General features: G+C 47.0%; 3 protein-coding genes across 3 annotated transcripts; 2 read left to right on the forward strand and 1 right to left on the reverse strand.

The window, feature by feature from the left end:
• Positions 1-193: 193 nt before the first annotated feature.
• LOC4349244 (uncharacterized) lies at positions 194-7,519 on the reverse strand. Its single transcript, XM_015758860.3, has 7 exons — positions 7,144-7,519; positions 5,642-6,388; positions 3,845-5,002; positions 3,395-3,722; positions 2,489-2,744; positions 2,218-2,398; positions 194-1,801 (listed from the first exon to the last, which is right to left on the reverse strand). The coding sequence occupies exons 1-7, from the start codon at positions 7,414-7,416 to the stop codon at positions 440-442; spliced, it is 4,305 nt and encodes a 1,434-aa protein (XP_015614346.1). The 5' UTR covers positions 7,417-7,519; the 3' UTR covers positions 194-439.
• An 8,815-nt stretch (positions 7,520-16,334) lies between these two features.
• On the forward strand, positions 16,335-17,710 carry LOC4349245 (aspartic proteinase nepenthesin-1). The gene has a single exon (XM_015757651.3). The coding sequence runs from the start codon at positions 16,399-16,401 to the stop codon at positions 17,581-17,583; it is 1,185 nt and encodes a 394-aa protein (XP_015613137.1). The 5' UTR covers positions 16,335-16,398; the 3' UTR covers positions 17,584-17,710.
• Positions 17,711-20,585: 2,875 nt separating this feature from the next.
• LOC107279190 (aspartic proteinase nepenthesin-1-like) lies at positions 20,586-22,033 on the forward strand. Its single transcript, XM_015758541.3, has one exon. It carries the CDS (start codon positions 20,586-20,588, stop codon positions 21,777-21,779), a length of 1,194 nt encoding a protein of 397 aa, XP_015614027.1. The 3' UTR covers positions 21,780-22,033.
• Positions 22,034-22,542: the final 509 nt, after the last annotated feature.

Consider the following 22,542-nt stretch of genomic DNA (forward strand, 5'->3'; position numbering starts at 1 on the left):
GAGGCAGACCTGCAGATTACCACACCTGCAAAACACAACTACCTGATGTATATTTACCATTATATCACAAATAATAGGATGGTGTACCAGATGAAGCACGTATCAAGCATTGACCTTCAGCTCCCTGGCCAGTTTAGCCCTGAAGAAACAAAATAAAAACTTGAACAGTTGAATCAGAAAGCAGAAACAATACTTTGTTCGCCCAAAAAATTCTACGCTTTCTTTTCCTTTTTATTGAGCTACCTTCTAGTCTTTTACATATTGCTTCCCAGGTTGGTTCCTAGGTTCTCCCTACTGTCGAGGAGCCAAAAAGATTTACACACCACGTGCTTGCTTATACACATTTTGGGGATATAAACCAAAAGGGGGAACACTATCCTATACAGAGCAAAAAAAAAAAGGACTGGAAATCTATATGTCTGTATCTGATCTCAAAAGTCTAGCTATCTGCCTCTGCACTTTCAGCTTTATTTTCTGCATTGCCCTGGCCAGGTTCTGCTGCTTCACCCAAGTCCCCTTCCGTCCATCGCTGTTCAGGAACAGGCGCTTCATTTGAAGCAACTCCCGAACCGTCAGGCTGCGCCTGGCAATGAGGTTGTTCTGCACCTTCGAGTGTTACTTCAGTACTGCCCCTGTTTGGTGAACCTGACGTGTTGCTCTGGTGGCATACTGCTTCGCACAAGTCACCTGACATCCCTCTCTGCTCAGGGATAACCGGTTCCTGGGAAGCAGCTCCAGAACTGTCACCCTGTGCCTGACAATAAGGTTGCTCTACACTTTCAGGCCTTACTCTTGTGCTGTCATTTGGTGATTCTGATGCTTCTGCCTTATAGCTGTCTGTTTTCATCTCACACTGCTGCTCGGAAACATCTTCGGGCTTAATTGCAGGCAGTTGGTGAGATGCAGTTCCATAACCTCCATGTTCGTCATGCAAATGAGGTCGATCTGCACTTTCGGATCTTATTTTTGCATTGACCTGCTGGGGTGAATCTGATGCTTCTGCTTCGCACCAGTTTCTTTTCATCCCTTGCTGCATAGTAACTGGCATGTTACAGGTGGCATTCTGCACCTGATGAGGTTCTTCCATCCAATGGTTATTGGTCCGTTCATACCATCCTCCCCTACCTCTACCATGATATGTAGGTCTCCCTCTACCCCGACCACCAAAAGTCCTATATGGTGCTTGTTGTGGATAACTACTGAACTCCCTGTGCTTATTCATACTTTGAAGTTCAGGAGCACCGGCTTCATATGTATTTGGCCTAATTTGAGAAGAATTGCGCCGGCATGGATAACCAGAAGTCCCATCCTGAAATCCTTTATTGCCGTCACCTCCTAAAGGTTGCCGTTCACCAAGGATACTAGTTTGCCTCTGTGATTTCTCCCTCTGAATTGATCCAGAATAAGGAAACCTCCCATTGCCTGTTTGAGGAGTACTGCACATGGTTTCATGATAACTTCTAGTACGTGAGTCCTGACCAGAATGATGATTTGGATGTTCTCTAAACACTTCCAGATAACCATAACTGCCACGGGATGGTCTGTTGCCATTGTGCCAATATTGATTAGGAGGAGCAACTTGTGAATAGTCACCACTATAGGACTTGCGTTGCTGAAAGTGTGTTCTATGCATGTCCTCTTTTGTGTGACACACATTTAGTCGTGAATCGTGGCCATTGCTTCTCCTTGTGTTTCCAGAACCTGGAAAGTGACTCCATCTCATTGGTCGACTGTTGCCAGCAGCAATTATGTCATGCCTCGATGACCCTGATGACCATCGATTTGCATTGTGGGCACTCCTCTGACAAGTAAACAAATAATTGTAAGGATTTCAAAATAAGAGAACTTTTTGCAAGAAATATGTCAGCATGTTAATCTTATTAACAGCTCCAATTGCCAAAGGTGTATAAAGGACATTATTCCTAAATAACATGAACTGCTCATGTGACTGAATAAAGGACTAGAAACAACAAAATAATTAGCTTTTAGGAAATTGGGGTCACAAAGAACAGGTTCTAACAAGATCAGAAAGTATTTGCTACTGGCACCACACCCAGCACACTTCAAGGCCTGCATTGCTTCACCAGGAGCAGCAGGACAGTCTCTCCTCACCCATATGTGTTGGAGGGAACCATCGCAAGCTTTTAGTAACCATATGTCCCTAATAAACATGATAAGTCCTACCTTCCGACAAAAGAAAATGTTCCACTTTATTACCTGTTCTCTTTGGTTCCTCTGCTCTCCCTCCTTGGTTGCATGCATAATTATTTCTGCTAAATTCTTGTCGTCAAGGGCATTAAAGAAACATCCACGTCGTTTTGAGTCATGGACTAATTCTGCCCATATTGAATTGCTTGCCAGCAAAGTGGCTCCATTTCCAAGGATCCAAAGGCAATACCTGAGGCCAAGAAAATAGTAAGCTTTTGAAATTACAAGCAGTGGAAATATTGAATTGAAATTAATCTGTTACTAAATTAAGACAACATACTTTGCTCTTGTCAGAGCCACATTAATTCTCCCAGCATCCGAGAGGAATCCTACTTTGCCATTTTTGTTGGACCTAACGGTTGAAATCAATATTATGTCCTCCTCTCCACCTTGAAATCCATCAATGGATTTTACTGTAACAGACAGAAACTCATGATTCTTGAACTGTTTTCCAAGTCTTTCTTGCAATGCAATTACTTGGGCAGTATATGGAGATATCACACCAAGGCTGGTTCGCTGCCTCTTCTCAGAGCACTCTACAATAGTTTTGGGAACCATACAAACATTTGTTAGCTTTATCCAATCCAGAGGCATGGTTAAATCAAGTTCATAAAAGTATCATTTTCAGAATATTCTTATTATCAAAATAGAAAGAATTTCACCCAAACAAATGCAAAGTATGAAACTAACCAACTAAGCATGTTACTCGTATTTCATGTATGGCTTTAAATTAGTTGCAAAAAAAAAAAATCAAACTTCATATATGCATGTTTCCTTGAACACTTAGCATCATGGAATATCCAACATTTTGATTCTGATGGATAGGACATGGTCACCCGACACCTATTTTCATCATATGTCCAGCACAATACCAAAGGAAAGCAAAAAAAAAATATCGCATTTATTTATTGTGTTATTCTCAACCTATTTCCATTATCAACAGACTGTTCAAAGAAGAAAACACTGGTGCTGATGGAAATGTGTACAGACAGCCTTGAAATTATGTATGTAGGAAACCATCTTAAAAGTTTATATAATAGCTAGTGTCGAAGCTCTAATAAAATATATTGAGCAAGTCAGCAGCTTATCAAACAACAGCAAGCAGGTTATCTATGTGGCAAGCCATATTTAAACTTATTTCTTTCAACAACTATGTGAAAACTGAGGCCTTAGCCCTTAGATGTACCTTTTGCAAGTCTTTCAACAATATTGGTCGCTACAGCAACCTCAACCATATTTTTGGAACTCTGGCCAAGTTCATCAAGCATTTCCATATCGTTTTCAATATGAATGAATGAATAAGCACCATAAATAGGGCCAGGGAGATAACTCTTCATATAGTCTTCCTGTTGGACACTGGGACCATCAGAAATTCGGTTATCATAAAAGTTGGCATTTGGAAATTTGTTGATGCCAGGGTGCATCCTATATTGTACTTCCAGCAAATGCTTTCTATAACCCATTGTACACAATCTCTCATAGAGACTTCGGCCAAAGTCAGCATCTTTAGCAATCTAGAGTAGCAGTAAGGAGACAGTATGAGCAAAGCTATAGAAGTCAGAATAATTATTGGCAACAATATACTCATAATAAAAGAGAACATGTCCATGTATATTATCCCATACCAATGGCATACCTTACTCTTTACCAATGATGATAATTGGTTTTCATCTCCAATCAGCAGAATGTGCTCTATCCCTGGGAGCAAGAGAGGAACCAGTGCTTCGCATTCTTTTAGTTGTGCTGCCTCATCAATAACCAAGATGCTTATAGGCATCACGTTTTGCAACCTGAACAACTCAAATGAACTAGAAGCAGTGCAGAATACCAGTTTCGCTCGTTTCAAGCATAAGTCCCGAATCGAACTCTCATTGTCTTCACAAGGAAGCCGCATTTTTGAAAGATCCATCAGGGTTTTGATACAAAGAGACTTTATCTCCAAAGGGTCATCTAGGGAGATATCATGGTCATGAAGATCAACAGTTGCATCATCTGTCTGGTCATGGCTATCAAAAGAGTCAATAGGTTCATCGGAAGGCTTGAAAATTGTGAAAAGAAGCTCATCAGAGACATCATCTGCACACAGCAGTTGTTGCAATTTATCTAACAAACTTTTGGCAAACATCATCCTGTCCAAATTCCTGCCCAGGGAATCAGTTGGAAGATGATCAAAGAATGTATCAATACACCTTGCTAATTCTTTTACTAATGTGCTGAATTTACTTGTGAAATACTTCTTAAAGGTAAGATTGCATCCATCACTGCTTGCCTGCTGTATATCTAGGGACATTTGGTAACGAGAAATGCAATTCATAAGGAATTTCATGACAGAATCCACACGTGCCTTCCAACCATCTTCTCGTTTGAAATACCTCAGCAGCTTATGGACACGATCATCCAAATATACTTTTGACAACTCCTTTCCGATGTGCAGACGGTCCTTGTTACCAAATAAGACAATGTCACCAAATGAATAACAATGACTTGAAGAGAAGTCCTGAATCAGCTCAATAAGACGAGATGCCACTTGCAAGACAGCCATGTTGGTTGGAGCACATGCAAGAATTCTCTGCTCCTTCATCAAAAGCATGTGTAGCATCACCGAAACTGTTGTAGTTTTACCTGTCCCAGGAGGGCCCCATATTAGCCCCACCGAAGAGTTATGACAGCATTCACTTGCCGAAATACAACTTGCTACTGCATCAAGCTGCGAGTCATTCAGCTTAAAATTGCAGAGATAATCCTTGATTTTGTCGTGTGTTTCACTTCCGCAGTACTTACAATGCCCTGTAGCCTACATTAATTCGAAAACCTCAGTGATCAATAGGAAAATGAAAAAAGACGTGCAACAGTGCATAAAGACATGAACAGAGAAAGTACCAGAGTCTGGAACAGCATGAAGAAGCATACATTTCATTTACATTCATATTTTACATTAAGAATGCGCTAACTGCTCATAATAAAAAAATTCTCTTAAAAATGATAATATCGATATAAGGCTCAATATCAAGTTGGCAACACAGTGATATGGATGAGGTACACACAAGAACATGAATTGTAAACTTTAGGAAGAGACTAATTGGTCAACAGTAAATACAAGAAGTTGAGTTTAATCAAGAATTTAAAAATAGTCTGAATAGGGCATGATCTGAGAAGTAATCTTTAACAAAATTCTAAAATGGCATATGAGTACTATCAGGGTGTATTAATTGCAATGCCAATGAGTATACAAGTTTATGGGGTAAAATATATAGGTTAATTGTTTGAAAGTAAATAAAAACGACATACATATGTTTTAAAAGATATATTACAGTAAAAGCATTAAACTTGACTATCAAAAGCATATCGCCTGCACATTTAATTCTTCACATGGAAATCTTTCAGTTCACTGCAAACTAGTCATGGAAGGAAGCATTGTAACTGAAAAACTTACTTTTTTTTTTTTGCCAAACATACTGAGAACAATTTTTGAATCCATTGTCAAACCCCTTCGGAGCACAACCCAAACACGATCATATGTTATCATATTAGTCAGGTAGGTAGCACAGAAGGACCATCGCTTCGATGAATTTCCACATGTCCCCATCTCATTCTGTTCTTGCAGATCACTACACTTCTCAAAGCACTTTCGAACTTTTGAATGTTCTTTACGCCCATTTTCATGCATAAATGAGTTGCTAGATTCTGGAGCAACTGCTTCTTGGTCCAGCATTTCCCAAGACTTGTCAAAACCTTCCGCATACAACTTGTCATACCTGTTCATGCCCATTTGTTGTCGTTCATCTCCATGAACCCCTGTCTCCATCCTCCGTGATGCCTTGACTGTCATCTTATTACCCTGGACCTTACCAACCCATACAATGACACAGGATTTAGACTGTTTGAGAATATCAGATTGATTTGCCGGTCTCGTTTCTGAAATCAGTAGCAAATCTGCCGCTTTAGGCTTATAACCTTCTATCGCACAACCATGAGACACCCCCCTCCATTTGTCAAGCTTGATCTCATATGATCCTTTCCCCTTCCTCATTGCATTGACAGACAGAACACTTGCATATGGAGCTTTGGAAATGTCCTCCATGCTTGAACACATGTCACCCCTGACTTCCTCCAAAAGTGGACCGAAAAATGATGTCATGTACTGCTCCATGCTGCTGAATGTTTCTGGGATCTTAGCCACCTGCGACGACACATACATTCCATGAATCCACAGCCTCTTTTTATGGCAATAGGCAAAATGAGTTCACAGAGGAGTTAAGCAACATAAGAGCAGTCATGCTAATTCCTTAGTTCCATTCTTAGTGTAGTTAACATTTTGATTTATGGCATTTCAACTGCAATCATTCTACTCTGGCTAAAAAGGGGGTGTAGGTTGTCTCCATAGCACTACACAAGCAGAAGGTAAATCTGAAATCTACTCCAGCCATCTAGGTAAGTACAATTCAGATACTACCAGACAAAGCATAAACAGTGAATCACTTGGCACAGATTCAAAAAAAAAGGGCTAGTGCTTCTAGTGTGCTCTACCAGAAACTGGAAAGCACAAACTCCAAAGCGCACCAGTGGTACGATTTGCAGCGCCACCCATTATTTCACTAATAATAAGCACAATAAACTTCAACAAGCGCATCAGTGGTACGATTGCAGATTTGCAGCCACCCAATACTTCGCTTATTACGCGCAATTACCGGTTCTACACAAAATTAACCACTCATTCGCGATGCGTGAACCCAAAAATGGCCCCATCACAAGAGAGGGAAAAAAAAAACGGCCCCAAGTCCCACCCAATCGATGACGCGAAATTGACACGCATTTCGTCAGATCCACGCCGCTCAATGGCCACTCACGCGAGTGCCACCGGTGCGAATTCGAGAGGAAGAGGAGGAGGAGGAGGAGGCTGCGGATGTCGCGAGCCAGCGGAGGTGGTGGCGTCACCTTGTCGCGGAGCAGGTCCTTGTTGAGGATTTGGTCCACCGACCACGAGAGCACCACCTCGGACAGCCCCTGGCTCCGCCACTGCCACAGCGAGTCCCCCGACGACGACGACGACGACGACCCCTTCCCCGCCCCCGCCTTCATCGCCGCCTGGTGCCACCCGCCGCCGCCGTCATCGTCGTCGCCGTCCCTGCCGCCGTCGAACGCGTGGGAGGAGGAGGGCTCCGCGGGATCCGCCTCGCGCCCCCAGTCTCCGCCGCCGCGGCGCCGCATTTCGCCGGCGACCGGGAGAGGAAGGAATCGCCGCCTCGCGATTGGTGGGTCAGATTTGGGGGCTAAATTGGAGTAGGTTTTAGTGGATTTTTTTTTGTTTGGTGGATTTTTTTATCCTATTGGAGTATAATAAAGTATGGATCGATCTGTCCCCCTGCACGGCTGCATCCAACGGTTGGGCGGCCGTGATTCGGACAGGCTAGCTAGCTCCAGTGACGCGTAGTACCGGCACAAGCTCAGCTCAGCTCAGCTCAGCCGGTTTGGTCGGCTACTCGGCTGAGTTCGTTCCTTGCAGTTGGGAAATAACCTACCGTACAAGAAGCACCTAATTAATCAAGTATTAACTTTCTTTTAACAGTTTAACTATTTAAAAAACGAGAAACGCCCAGAGGTCTTCCAGCTAGCTCAATAAGATGGTGGGCTAGACGACCTGGGTTTGAAGTCTCACCCCTTATAATTTTTTAATATTAGATCCTTCCCTGATATTCGTGTTTTACTATTTGAAAAACATGCATGTAAAAAAAAAGATGAGCTGGGAAACTCAGCTGCCAAACACAGACTTGAATTGAGATCACAAACACATGGCAGTATAAATGCAACTTTTGCATTCATATAGGAGCAAGTGTAATAGGATTATTACATCAGTCGATGATAGCAATTGCCAAGTTAGATTTTTGTCGAGATGGAAGAGAGAGAACTTAAGAAGAGAGATGTGTGGGTGACTAAGAGCAAAAATAATAACGAGCTATAAACTGACTATAAATTTATACGAAATAGTGAAACAACCAAAAATAAAAGGTGTTGGCTCTAATGCAAAATCTAGCTAACACGTGCTTCAGGACAAATACTTTAAATACAGTAGGTGAGAGAGATAGTGAGAAGAAAATATAGAAACAATAATATAGTTAATTTATTATATATATATTGGTTTTAAGATGGACTAATAGCGGGTAGTGAACTCTACTACTCCAACGCATTCAACGCAGCAATGTGGGCCCAACGAATAGGAACAAGGAAGAAAGCATAGGAGAGAGATTAACATGAGTAAAATAAAAATTTTGATCGTGCTATTGCAGTTAGCTATTATAGTAGTACCTTAGAGACGGTAAATTATCTCTATCTGATGCGGATGAAAATTATAGCCTGCTGCTTACTTCATTATTAATCTTGCTCTAACCATCATTAGATTGAATAACAAAGATTCAGATCGCACAAGAGTATTGTTCATCATATTACCGTATGTACATGTTGAATAGGGGTAGCAGCGCCGGGGGGTCTCCAATCTGGCAGTGGATCCCACATGCCAATATCTACCTTCTTCTTCCCTTCTCTTTCTCCACAGTCCACATCTTTCCCCTTCCCCATCCCCACCCACCCGACGGCCCTCTTCCCAACCAGTGCATGAGGAGGCGGCGGCTCAAGGCTAGGGGGCGAGTGGATGGGGAGCCGGCGGCGCCACTGCTGTTTCACGCGACGATGGCCGACGCTAGACGACTACGAGCACATGAGGCGATGACGGGATCAACTCCTTGCTAGCCTCCCTCACCGTCGCGCCCTCCCTCCCTTGCCGTCGATGGTGCACACCGGCTCCGTCGCCCTCCTTGTCGAGTTGCGCCGATGGCCGACGTTGAAGAAGGAAGGCGACAGCGGCCAGCAGAGGTGGCGGCGGCTGGCAGGGGAGGCGATGGCCGGCAGGGCCAGCAAACAGCAGCGAGCCACCGAGCCGGCGGGCAGCAATGAACGACGACGGATACGAGAGAGAGAACTGTGAAGAAAAGCAGATGTAGCGCCCGTTCCGTCGTGGCGCCTAGCGGGAAAACTATCTCTTAAAAACCCTATTTGCGAAAGCTGTTTCTTTGCTTGTGGTCTAGTGTCCGTGCCATCTCAGATCTCAAATCCCCGATCTATCATCGAATTCAATCCCGAATCCAAATCCTTCCAAATTAATCCCTCCGCAAAAGTCTATTTCGCCTCCCCCGGGTTCGATGGGCCGAATCCCTCTCGGCCCATCTCCCTTCCCGTCTCTCTCTCTCTCTCTCCCTCGCTCTGCCCGCGCGTGCCCGAACCACGCCGAGCGCCTCCTCCCTCCCGTCGCTCCCCCCCTCCCCGCCTCCATCCCTGGCGAGCACCCCGCCCGCGAAATCGGCCCCCGCGCGCCGTTGTTCGCGCGCGCGCGCCCGCGTGGTCGCCGCCCGTGCCGCGCCTGCGCCGTCTGCGTCATCCGGCCCCGCTGCCCTGCCGCGCCTGCAGCCGCGCAGCCGCTCAGCCCCGCGAGCCAGCACGCGTGCCCGAGCCGCGCCGCTCAAATCGCCGCGCCGCCCGTTGCTTCCCGCGCGCGCACGCCGTGGTGGCCGACCGCCTGGTCGCTGCCGCCGTCAGCGCCTGCCGCGCCTGTCGCCCGTGTCGCCGCTTCGCTCCACACCGCCCCCGCCGTCATCGCCGTCGTCATCGCCCGGCCCCCGCCACTCCACGCGCTAGTCTCCAAGGGACGGAGGCAGAGCTCCTCCTCCCTCTACCGTGTCGCCCCCGCTCCCCTCCTCCTTTTCCCAAAGAGGCAAGGGGCAAGCCCCCTTTCTCTCCCTCCTTTTCCCCTTTTCCTCCCGCCGGCGTCATCCTCCCTCCGCCCTGTCGCCGATTTGGCCGCTAGCCGGAGCGCCAGCTCGCTGGCTTGACCGTCCAAAGTCGGTTCCCCTCTCCCAAACCGACATTGCCATCCTATAAAGCCCAGGCGCCCTCCCTCTCTTCTCCTCTCGTTGTCCCATCGCCTCCACTCCATTGTCGCCGCCTCCCGTGCTCTGTTCACCGTCGCCGTTTGTCGTCGCGCGTGTCGGAGGAGCCAACACGAGCGATGACGCGGAAGGGGACTCCGGGCGCGCCCTCATCTTCCTCTTCCTCGGCCCGAGGCCGAAACGATCACGTTTCGCACCGTCGGCTCTCGTCACTGCGCCCGCCCGCACGGTAGCGCAACTCCCCGTTCTCCCTCTTCGCTCCATCTCCTCCCCTTAGACTCGGGTAGTAGCATTAGTAGCCTCCCCGTAGCTAGCTGGCGCCGCCTCGACGGCTGCCGTCGCTCGTCGTGTGCTCGCCACCGTCGCCGCCCGAGCTCGGAAGCGCCGCTCGTCGCCGGCCTCGCTCGGCGCCGCTCCGCCCAATCCAACGCTAGCATCGGACTCCCATAGCCGCGTAGATGCTCTCGCCGCCGGGAATCGGCCCCTCGTGACCTCGTCACCGTTTCCCCCTTCTTCCGCCGCCGGTTGCCGCCGCCGCAATCCGCCGCCGTCGAGCATCCCCCGGCAAATCCGAGCCGTTTGGTCGACTCCCCTCGTCCCGCGCAACTTCCCGGTGTACTCGCTTTCGCCTAGATCGCCGTGTTTCGCTCCGCCGCTCGCCACCGCCGTCCGCCGTCCGTTCCGGCCGGCGTCTTCTTCAACCTCCCACCGGCCCGCGTGGCTGCCACGTAGGCGCCACGTCGGCGCCAGCTCGGCCAAGACCGGGTCGAGCCGACCCCGGTCAGCCGCTCCCTCCGGCCCCGCTCGCGGGCGCGGTCCACCGCGAGCCGTGAGGCTGCGTGTGGGCCCGCCGCATCCGCGTCCACCGCGAACCACGCGCATGCACCGCGCCCCGCTCCACACCCTAGCGCCGCGCCGCGTGCTCCCTCCGCACGGTGAGCCGAGCCGCTGACAAGCAGGTCCCACCCCGGACCACGCAAGATGGACTCGGTCCACCGGCGGCCTCTCTCTCCCCTCCCCGCGCCCTATTGGGCCGTGTCCTCTTGGGCCGGCCGGCCCATTTAACTCGGCCGAGCCGCCCCTTTTCTCTCGGGCCGCGCCCTAGCCGCCCGAGGGAAGTCTACTTCCCCTCCCTCTTCCTTTTCTTTTTCCAAAAGGGTTTAATTAAATCCTTTTTCCTTTAGACCAAAAATCCAATAATCTTAGAAATTCAATATCTTCCCAACTGTAAATCCGTTTGACTCCGTTCAACTTCCAAAATTCCTCAAATCTCGAGATCTATCTAATGGCACGCTTAGAGGTCATTAATAGGGCTTTATTTTCGCCGTTTGTTGAGTTGTCCCGTTTTGCGTGTAGTTTCGGAGCCCGAAGACCGGCAGTGCGAGGATTTCGAGGATCAAGCTCAAGATCTTGAGCAAGGCAAGCCACCTTTGAACATCTTGAGCCTATATTTGAACTTAATTATGTTGCTTGAAAAATATTATGCATTGATAGGATTGCACTTAGTCTGTTTGTCCCGTCTGCAAGGCAGATTGGCGGACCTACCTAATTTGTTGCATTTGATCCTTCCATTGTTAATTGTTATATCATGTTCCCTTGTAACCACCTAGTTGCGCCTCGATATTCGTGCACTCTATGCGAGTATCGACGGTCGCCTTCAAACTTAAAATCTGAGTAACTTCTCGGGTAAAACTTGGGTTTTACAAAAGACTTGGAAAACCCGACACCTGGGTCGGTGCTTGCGAACTAAATGAATTTCAAACACCGCGGACCGGGGAACGTACCGGGTGTACGGTTTCCCGCTCTTGCACTAAGGACCGTTTCCTTGGAATTTCATCCGAACATAAGACAAGTACGACCACATGGGTGGAATGGGACACCCCTGGCTGAGTAACTAGCTTATCGGGGGAGCCTTGATGCCGAGAGACATGTGGATTCGTCGGGGTGGTGTCGGGGAGGACCCCTGGGCTTCCTGGCATAGTATGGTCTGGGACCTAACCTGTTGTTGGTCTGGGACCCCTCTCGTCGGCATATGGTAAACCTGTGTTGTCTTTGGAAATGCCTTGTCATGAAAGCTTGGAGGTCTCCCGACGTGGCTGATCCCCACGGGCTGGGTGATCCGGGTTAGTAATGTCGTGTGGGTAAAGTGTACCCCCTCTGCAGAGGTTAACAAACTGTTCGAACAGCCGTGCCCACGGTCATGGGCAGATGTGAGGTGATTCCTAGCGTAGTTTTGTTTGACTATTGTCTTGTGAAATTGCTGTTGTGGAAAAGGGATCGATGTTTAGAAAATCTGCAGCTGATGAGATCAGCTAGGCCCGGGTGGCCGTTTAAAAGTTGTTGGCCCGGGTGGCCGTTTGAAAGTTGTTGGCCGGGTACCAACCTTGAATCAATTCAAAAGACTGATACATTGCACATACTCCGACCGGACGAGACGCACTGTCTCATCCGTGTCGTTTGAGAAGCACTCACTTAGTGGTTTTTCATAAAAGAGTTCAAATAAAATCAATTGCAAAAATAACAGTCTTTCCTTGAAGCCTGCATTAAACACTTATTTCCCATGGCTTGCTGAGTACTCCCGTACTCACCCTTGCTTTATATAAATAATCCCCCCCAGTTGCTGAAGAAGATGAAGCGGATCCCGCTGATGAGGAGTTCTTCCAGGAGCAAGCCGGCTACGATGAGTTTTAGGGTTTCGGCCTAGTTCCCAAGTCGCGCCTGTGAAGTTTGGTCCAAGTCTTGGCTTCCGCTTCCCTTTTGTAATGCAGTTGAGAGCTCGGGATCTGTCCGCAGCCCAACATGACTGTACTCCTACTCTATAATAAAGAGACCTCTGTTGCTGTGATATTCTGTCTTCCTGTGGTACCAGCACTGTTTCCTGGGACTGGTATCGATTAACAGGTTAATTTGGAGCGTCACGGGCTAGTCTCGCTCGGGGCTAGTTCGGGGCATGACAGCAGAGGTAGGGGCAAAAGCACGTGGGCCCATTGTTTTGGGAGGAGAAATGCACGTGGGGCCCACCGTTAGCTAGTGACTTTGGCTTGACAAGTTTAGACCAAAGGAGGAAGTGTTTTGGACAGCCAGATAGCTTCACCATATATCCAGTTAAAAAGGCTGTTGGAGATGCTTTAACTCGTGACTTCGGGGCCTCTTGGGTCAACTCTTATCCCCGCATGCGCCCCCGCATTTACTGTCTGCAAATTGCCACCCCTAGCCAGTAGCCGCGTATGACGACGACCAGATCGTGCATGCTTACGCATGTGCTACCTGCCGGGAAATGCCTCGCATATACTCCTACGTACCGCGCCGAGTCGTCGCCGACCGATACGCGTTGTTTACTGCATGGGTATATCATGATAGCCTGCGTCTTTTTTTTTGCATCGATCAATCGATCATGTGAAACCGTACGTCATGAACTTCCTCACCCTTTCGTTGGTTAAACTTCCTGCGTAATGTCAACAACTGAACTTTTTTTTTGTTTTTTTTAGTTGAGGCCGGGGATCAACAAAGTGAACTTGACTGACAAATAGTCATGCTTGATCTGATCTGCCAGCTTGATCAACGAGTTGAATTGAGTTAACATCGATACAGGGCGATTTTTAGTTATATATACATACTCCCTCAGTAAAAAAAAATAATTATAGAGATGAATATACAGGTATATCTAGATTATATTCATCCTTAAAATTAACATTTTTTCTTGCTGAGGGAGTATATTTTGGCGATGCCATATGCTATAGTACTCCCTTTGTCCAAATTATAAGGCACTATCTTTTTAAAAGAAAATCAAACTTGGTAACTCTTGATTAATAATCATACTAACCAGTATTATGCATGTTAATTATATCACTATATTCATATTTTAAAAGAATTTTAATGTCATGCTAATTTCATATTTGTTGGGAGCATAACATGGAATAAATTAATGATCAAAATGAGTTATTAAAGTCTGTTTAAAAAAAATATAGACCCTATAATTTAGGACGGAGGAAGTATAGAAATCTGGTAACATGGCATTGCAGGAAACCGCTACTGCGCCTGTCACACGTTGTTGACACAATTATTTGAATAGACAAAATGGTGGTTATGAGTTTTTGTTTCTTAAAATCATGAATTGTATGCCTAGGTTTATTTTTTCGCGAACGCGCAAAAGGATTGCGCGTCAATATATTAGAAGAAAAAATTTATAGTTACATGACGCAATCAGTCAGACCGACTTATGTAAAGGGAAGGGGGAAAAAGCAAAATAAGAAGCTGGAGCTTAAAAAACTACGGCGGCTAAATACAAACTCCAAGCAGCGGGAAGGGGCCGAGCCACGTTACACTCCTAACAAGTCCCTAAAAACGGCAACGCCAGCTAAAGACTATAGATGGCCCTCCTGAGTGGATGGACTCCAGAACCACTGAGACCGAAGAGAACACAAAGTCGAAAAACCTAGAGTTCAGTTCCTTCCACAGCTGCCAAGAGACCAGGAGCACCAGGAAGTCGAAGCTAGCGCGGAGATGCTCAGGTTAGCAGGCCCTGAAGGACGGCCACCAGTCCTAGAACCAGCTGCCACGGGGGAGAGAGGGCATCCCAGCTAGGAGGCGACAGCACACAGAGCCAGACCTACTGAGCAAACACATAGTCGAGGAGGATGTGGTTCGCCGTCTCAAGATCCTGAGTGCAAAAAGGGCAGGCCGAGTGACTATCGATGCCATGCTTCTGGAGGAGATCAGTCGTCCAACAACGCTGTTGGAATGCAAACCAAAGGAAGAACCTGCATTTAGCAGGACCCTTTACGTGCTAGAGAAGATCAGCTCAGGCAAATGAATGCTGGCCATGGAAGAAAGCCTGGTATGCCGAACGCGCAGAGTAGCGCTGGTCATACGTCCAACACCAAATGAGACGATTCTCGACACCCGGTGAGAGCTGTACGTGAAGCACCGCATCCCAAATAAGGAGAAACTGGGAGATGACTGGGACAGTGAGGGCACCGCGGATGTCAGAGACATAGGAGTTGTTCGCCAGACCAGAAGCAACCGTGCGTGAACCTGGAAGACGCTGGGGAACAACGAAGAGGAGATCTGGAGCCAAGGACGCCACCGAGCGGCCATCGATCCATTGGTCGGACCAGAAGAGCATAGACTCACCATTTCCCGGCACGAAGAAAGTGGATGCCGCGAACATGTCGGAGACGGTCTGCTTGACTGGGGACTTCAGGCCATCCCAGCAGGTTTATTTTTTCGCGAACGCGTAAAAAGATTGCACATCAATATATTAGAAGAAAAGAGTTATAGTTACATGACACAATCAGCCAGACCGGCTTACGTAAAGGGAAGGGGAAAAAAAGCAAAATAAGAAGCTGAAGCTTAAAAAACTACGGCGGCTAAATACAAACTCCAAGCAGCGGGAAGGGGCCGAGCCACGCTACACTCCCAACTAGTCCCAAAAACGGCAACGCCAGCTATAGACCATAGATGGCTCTTGACTAGGTTTATTAATTTTTACTAGAGAATTAAAGGTTCAAAATGTAATGTTATCCTCACCGTTGTAGGTAACTGTATCGATCGGTGACGTTTGTGTTTGAATGGAACTCCTAGCAGCAACAGGGCCACGTTTGCTCTGCGAACAGGTCGTAAGTACAACGTACGCACTGAATTTCTTCACCTCTCCAGCCAATCAACGGTGGGCCACATTGCTGAACATATAAATTCCACGTTGCTGAATAAGCACATTGCCGTCAATATATTAAACTTGATCCATTGGAGATATAGTATATTTATATAGAGAATCAACGACTCCATGAAGGCTCAAGTGTCTCATCCATTTCACAGTTATTTCGTGCTCACTTATTAACGATTATGAGTTCTTATCTCATTTTTCCTAATTCACATCTTTCGTTTTTGGTACGCACGCTTTTCAAATTATTCAATGGTGTGTTTTTTTTTAAAAAAATTTCTATGCGAAAGTTGTTTTAAAAAAGTATTAACTATTTTTATACGAAAGTTGTTTCAATAGTTAATACTTAATTAATCGTGCAATAATGCATGTTCCGTTTTATGTGCCGGGAGGCAACCCCTCCTCCCGAACACACCCAGAAGTTAACATCAATTTATTCAGTCCTATGTTCTCGTGGTTCGTCCATGCAAACCAATCAGCTGCAGCTACTGTCCCTATATAAACCTAGCTACTCATCAACTTCGATCATAATCAAGCATCAATCCCTCATTAGCATCGCTGGTTGATACTAAACTAACAGTAGCCATAATCATGGGAAGGCCAGTGGCAACGCTGCTGGTGCTGTGCTTCATCTCTGTCACGGCGCGCGCCGCCGCGTTCCGCGTGCACGGCCGCCTCCTCGCCGACGCCGCGACGGAGGGAGGCGCCGTCGTGCCCATCCACTGGACCCAGGCAATGAACTACGTCGCGAACTTCACCATCGGCACGCCGCCGCAGCCGGCGTCGGCGGTCATCGACCTCGCCGGGGAGCTCGTCTGGACGCAGTGCAAGCAGTGCGGCCGCTGCTTCGAGCAGGGCACGCCACTGTTCGACCCGACCGCGTCGAACACCTACCGGGCGGAGCCGTGCGGCACCCCGCTCTGCGAGTCCATCCCGAGCGACGTCCGCAACTGCTCCGGCAACGTGTGCGCGTACGAGGCGTCCACCAATGCCGGGGACACCGGCGGCAAGGTCGGCACCGACACCTTCGCCGTCGGGACGGCCAAGGCGAGCCTCGCGTTCGGGTGCGTCGTGGCGAGCGACATCGACACCATGGGCGGGCCTTCCGGGATCGTCGGGCTAGGGAGGACGCCGTGGTCGCTAGTCACCCAGACGGGCGTCGCCGCGTTCTCCTACTGCCTGGCGCCGCACGACGCCGGGAAGAACAGCGCGCTGTTCCTCGGCTCCTCCGCGAAGCTCGCCGGCGGCGGCAAGGCCGCCTCGACGCCGTTCGTCAACATCTCCGGCAACGGCAATGACCTGAGCAACTACTACAAGGTCCAACTCGAAGGGCTGAAGGCCGGCGACGCGATGATCCCGCTGCCGCCGAGCGGCAGCACCGTCCTGCTCGACACCTTCTCGCCGATCAGCTTCCTCGTCGACGGCGCTTACCAGGCCGTCAAGAAGGCGGTGACGGTCGCCGTCGGCGCACCGCCGATGGCGACGCCGGTGGAGCCGTTCGACCTCTGCTTCCCGAAATCGGGGGCGAGCGGCGCGGCGCCGGACCTCGTGTTCACGTTCCGGGGCGGCGCCGCCATGACGGTGCCGGCGACGAACTACCTGCTCGACTACAAGAACGGCACGGTGTGCCTCGCCATGCTGAGCTCGGCGCGGCTGAACTCGACGACGGAGCTGAGCTTGCTGGGAAGCTTGCAGCAGGAGAACATCCATTTCCTCTTCGACCTCGACAAGGAGACGCTCTCCTTCGAGCCTGCAGACTGCACTAAACTCTCCTAGCTAATCAATGGCTGCTGCTACTTAATTACTTTCTTCATATGTATGTGTACTTCTGAATAACGCAGCCTTGCGGCATGAGCTGCAGCATGCTCATGTTGGTGAAAATAATACTCCATTCTTATTATTATTCTGTGGCGATCTGGCCTACTTCGATTTCAATCTCTGTTCCATGTTTAATACTTTAATGGTTCATCAACCACTGTAGGAATTAGGATGCTCTCCTACAGTTTTTCTTTCAAAAAAAAATGTGGTTCATCAACCAAGTTTCGTCTTACAGCTTCAGAAACAAACTGCATGCCTCTTCAGTTATCTTAGCAAAACACTCTGAAATTAAATCAGAACGGTAGCTTCAAGTCGATCAATTGTTGGGAGGCATTGCTAAGAAATCTAATTAGTCAATAGTCATGGATTACGAGTTACGACGACTGAACTGATATACCAAATTAATCACCAAATATGACAAGTGGAACTCTAAAACAGCAACATTTATGCTTAATCCACCTTGCATTTCTGGATCACGTGCTGGAGACGACTTTTTCCACCAGAAGCCGCTTCACACGTACTACCACACTCGCACTAACTAACCACGTATTCGCTCCATTAAAAATAAACAAACTTCGCTAAAATGTGATAAATTCTGATAGTACGAATCTAGATAGGTTCTTAAGTACTACGAATTTAAACATACTAAATTCATAATAATGTTATAATGTATCACATCTTGTACTATATTTATTAATTTTAGACTGAATGGGGTAGTAGATGAAGTAGACTAGACCAAACATGAAGCCAGCAGATCAGGGTAAATGTGGTAACCGCAAGTCCAAAGAAAATAAATCCTCTAACTTACTATTCTATGTATATCCACAGCTCATGTTTCCATGGCTGCTCTTATCCTTTTTAGTTTTTTAGGGGGGGGGGGAGGGGGCGTTACCGTGGTAATCGCCGAAAACCGCGTAAAATTCACCTCCAAAAATATAACATTTTTCATTTAACCTGTTCCAATAATATTTATAATAAGCTTTTGTCAAATCTAAAACCTTTTGAATGGAACACTCTCATTTTGTCTTTACAATACTAATCCAATATGTCTAATACAATGGCATGACAAGAAGCCGTTGCTATATCTATCACCCACCGTAGTATGGTAAAATTAAAAACTATTGCCTAGCCATGGTCAAAGGTACGGTTGGCGACATGGCTGAAAGGTTTATTTAATAAAAAAATTATAAAGCTATATACAGTTTTTACTAGAGAACGGTTAAACTGAAGAAAATATTATTCATTCGGATGTAACAACATCAGTGATGTCTGAATGATACTTATGTGCATAATTGAACCTTTATAGTGTGAATGACACCGGTATTTTTTTTAGAGAAGAATGACACCGATATGGTGCAGTCGTTGTCAATGGTTTTTGAGATAGAATGTCCTAGCTACATGGTTGAGGCGCGATCTATGCGAACAGGTGGTCAGTACTGCTAAAGAAACTTCTACTATGTAGCCAACCAAAAGTTGCCACGTTACGTGCTCAACACATATTCTATAAAGATCCATGCATGTGACGAAAACACAAATTGCTAGGTTTCTTTTGGTTAATTAAAAAGATCAAACTGAATTTTAAATTTTGAGAAGATAGATTGATCCAATTTTATTTGTTTTTATCAATTTATCAATGGTTACAGTAAAATCCACTCATGAACGGTTTTTATTCTCACCATGAACGGTTTTTATTCTCACCATGAACGGTTTTTATTCTCACTATCAGAACTAGCATGGTGGCCCGCGCAATTTGCGCGGGCTAGCATCATTATATTTTCTCTCATATAATAGCATATATGTTTTCTCATTATATTATTTAAATATATTACAATGACAACATAATTTTAAATTTTGCAATAACTTTACGAAACTACTAATGTGTAATATTCATATTGTATTTTATATACGTGTTAGTTATTAATTATTTTTAATATCAATTTTTTGTTATTTATAAATTATATATTTTCCTATATGGACTCTAGTCTCCTCTTCTAATAGTCCTTATTTTTTAATTCCGAATTTTAACTATTTCTAAATTGTATTTCTATATGGACTCTAGTCTACTCTTCTAATATTCCTTATTTTTTAATTCCGAATTTCAGCTATTTCTAAATTGTATTTCTGTATGGACTCTGCTTTTTCTTTTTCTCCGATTAATGTGAGAATTTCTAGGTCATGAGAGCAAACGTGGAGGCTCCTTTTTATTCCGAATTTTAGTTAGTTTTAAATTCATATATAGACTCTATACTCTACTTCTAATATTCCTTATTTTTTAATTCCAAATTTCTTTTTTTTTCTTAATTATAATTCTATATAGACTCTATACTCTACTTCTAATATTCCTTATTTTTAATTCTGAATTTCTATTATTTCCTGATTGTATTTCTATATGGACTCTATACTCTACTTCTAATATTCCTTATTTTTAATTACAAATTTCAGTTATTTCCTAATTGTATTTCCATATGGACTCTAGTCTCCTCTTCTAATATTCCTTATTTTTTAATTCCGAATTTCAACTATTTCTAAATTGTATTTCTATATGGACTCTGCTTTCTCTTTTTCTCCGATTAATGTGAGAATTTCTAGACCATGAGAACAAATGTGGAGGCTCATTTTTCTATTCCTTTAATAATATAATAGATTGTGAACCCAACCCTGCTCCATGAAGGCTCAAGTGGTTCATTCAATTTCACTGTCATTTCGTGCCCACTAATCCTCGACGAGTCTCTCTCGCGTACCAATTAAACGATGAGGCGTACGTTGACATCTCTTTATTCAGTTTTTTTTATCGGTTAGATTTATTCAATTACTATGCGACATTACAGTGTTAGTTAAAATCATCTTACTCCTGGTTTATTGCATGCAGCCAATCATCTGCAGATATAAGCTTCCTATATAAACCCTACCTCTGGACTTTGATCATACTCATTAGCTCGAGACATTAGTCGATCATCATAATGGGAAGGCTAATCGTAACACTGCTCGTGCTGTGCGCCGCGGCGACGACGTGCGCCGCGGCGCTTCGCGGGCACGACCCCCGGCGAGCCATGCGCGGCCGCCTCCTCGCCGACGGCGGCGGCGCGGTCGTGCCGTTCCACTGGTCCCCCGAGCTCTACAACGTGGCGAACTTCACCATCGGCACGCCGCCGCAGGCCGCGTCGGCGTTCATCGATCTCACCGGCGAGCTCGTCTGGACGCAGTGCTCGCAGTGCATCCACTGCTTCAAGCAGGACCTGCCCGTGTTCGTCCCGAACGCGTCGTCCACCTTCAAGCCGGAGCCGTGCGGCACCGACGTCTGCAAGTCCATCCCGACGCCCAAGTGCGCCAGCGACGTGTGCGCCTACGACGGGGTCACCGGGCTGGGCGGGCACACCGTCGGCATCGTCGCCACTGACACGTTCGCCATCGGGACGGCGGCGCCGGCGAGCCTCGGCTTCGGGTGCGTCGTGGCGAGCGACATCGACACCATGGGCGGGCCTTCCGGGTTCATCGGGTTAGGGAGGACGCCGTGGTCGCTCGTCGCGCAGATGAAGCTCACCAGGTTCTCCTACTGCCTGGCGCCACACGACACCGGGAAGAACAGCCGGCTGTTCCTCGGCGCCTCCGCCAAACTGGCCGGCGGCGGCGCCTGGACGCCGTTCGTCAAGACCTCTCCCAACGATGGCATGAGCCAATATTATCCGATCGAGTTGGAGGAGATCAAGGCCGGCGACGCGACGATCACGATGCCTCGGGGCCGCAACACCGTCCTGGTCCAGACCGCCGTCGTGCGGGTCAGCTTGCTGGTCGACAGCGTGTACCAGGAATTCAAGAAGGCGGTGATGGCTTCCGTCGGCGCCGCGCCGACGGCGACGCCGGTGGGGGCGCCCTTCGAGGTCTGCTTCCCGAAGGCGGGGGTCAGCGGCGCGCCGGACCTCGTGTTCACGTTCCAGGCCGGCGCCGCGCTGACGGTGCCGCCGGCGAACTACCTGTTCGACGTTGGGAACGACACGGTTTGCTTGTCGGTGATGAGCATCGCGCTGCTGAACATCACGGCGTTGGACGGGCTGAACATCCTGGGAAGCTTTCAGCAGGAGAACGTCCATCTCCTCTTCGACCTCGACAAGGACATGCTCTCCTTCGAGCCTGCAGACTGCAGCTCACTCTCCTAACTAACATTGGCTGCAGCCTGTGCAGTTTGTGCGTCAGCTTGGCTGTATATGTTTGTGTGGTTGTCAGGTGTGTACAACTCGCATGTTTATAGCCATAATAACGCAGCTAGCTAGGCAGCATGCATGCATGTGTGCTGCGACATGCTTTGCTTTGCTCTCCCAGTGTCTACGCATTTTCCTTCGTGAACCTGCGTGCTTGTGTGTGGCATCCTAGTGTGATATGTTACTTGTTAGTGCAAATAATATATTCAGTCGTGATCTGGACTTGATTTAATTCCGTCATTCACTTGATCATTCCCATATGTAATGTTTTATTCTCACGGTCTCCTTCCCCTTATTAATGATGGTAAAATTAAAATTAATTGCTCTATTAACATAAGGCTACAACTTATAGAAACAGATTGCTCATTCAGTTATCCTGCTAAACCACAGTTCCAAAATTAAATCAGTTTCCCCAGCTCGCAGCTAAGTATTAGTTTCTCTTGTTCCTATGGAGCAATCGTCATTACGCAGGCTGCTCATGAGATGACAAACCTGCTCCATTATAGATTAAGGTATACGTTACACTTTGAATGCAACCCATTCTGCTCCCGATTGGAAATTGTATTTTGCAATCTTGCCTTCATAAAGTCCTTAATTGGTGTAAAGTTCTGTTATCTTTAGCTTATTTTTACTCTACTGACGCCGATTCCACATGCACAAGGATTGGTGGGAAATACCTCGGAGCGAATTAAGATGGTATTTTGATGTTCTTCAAAAGAGA

The sequence above is a fragment of the Oryza sativa genome, chromosome 10 (genome assembly GCF_034140825.1).
Source record: "Oryza sativa Japonica Group chromosome 10, ASM3414082v1".
Classification (NCBI taxonomy): Eukaryota; Viridiplantae; Streptophyta; class Magnoliopsida; order Poales; family Poaceae; genus Oryza; species Oryza sativa.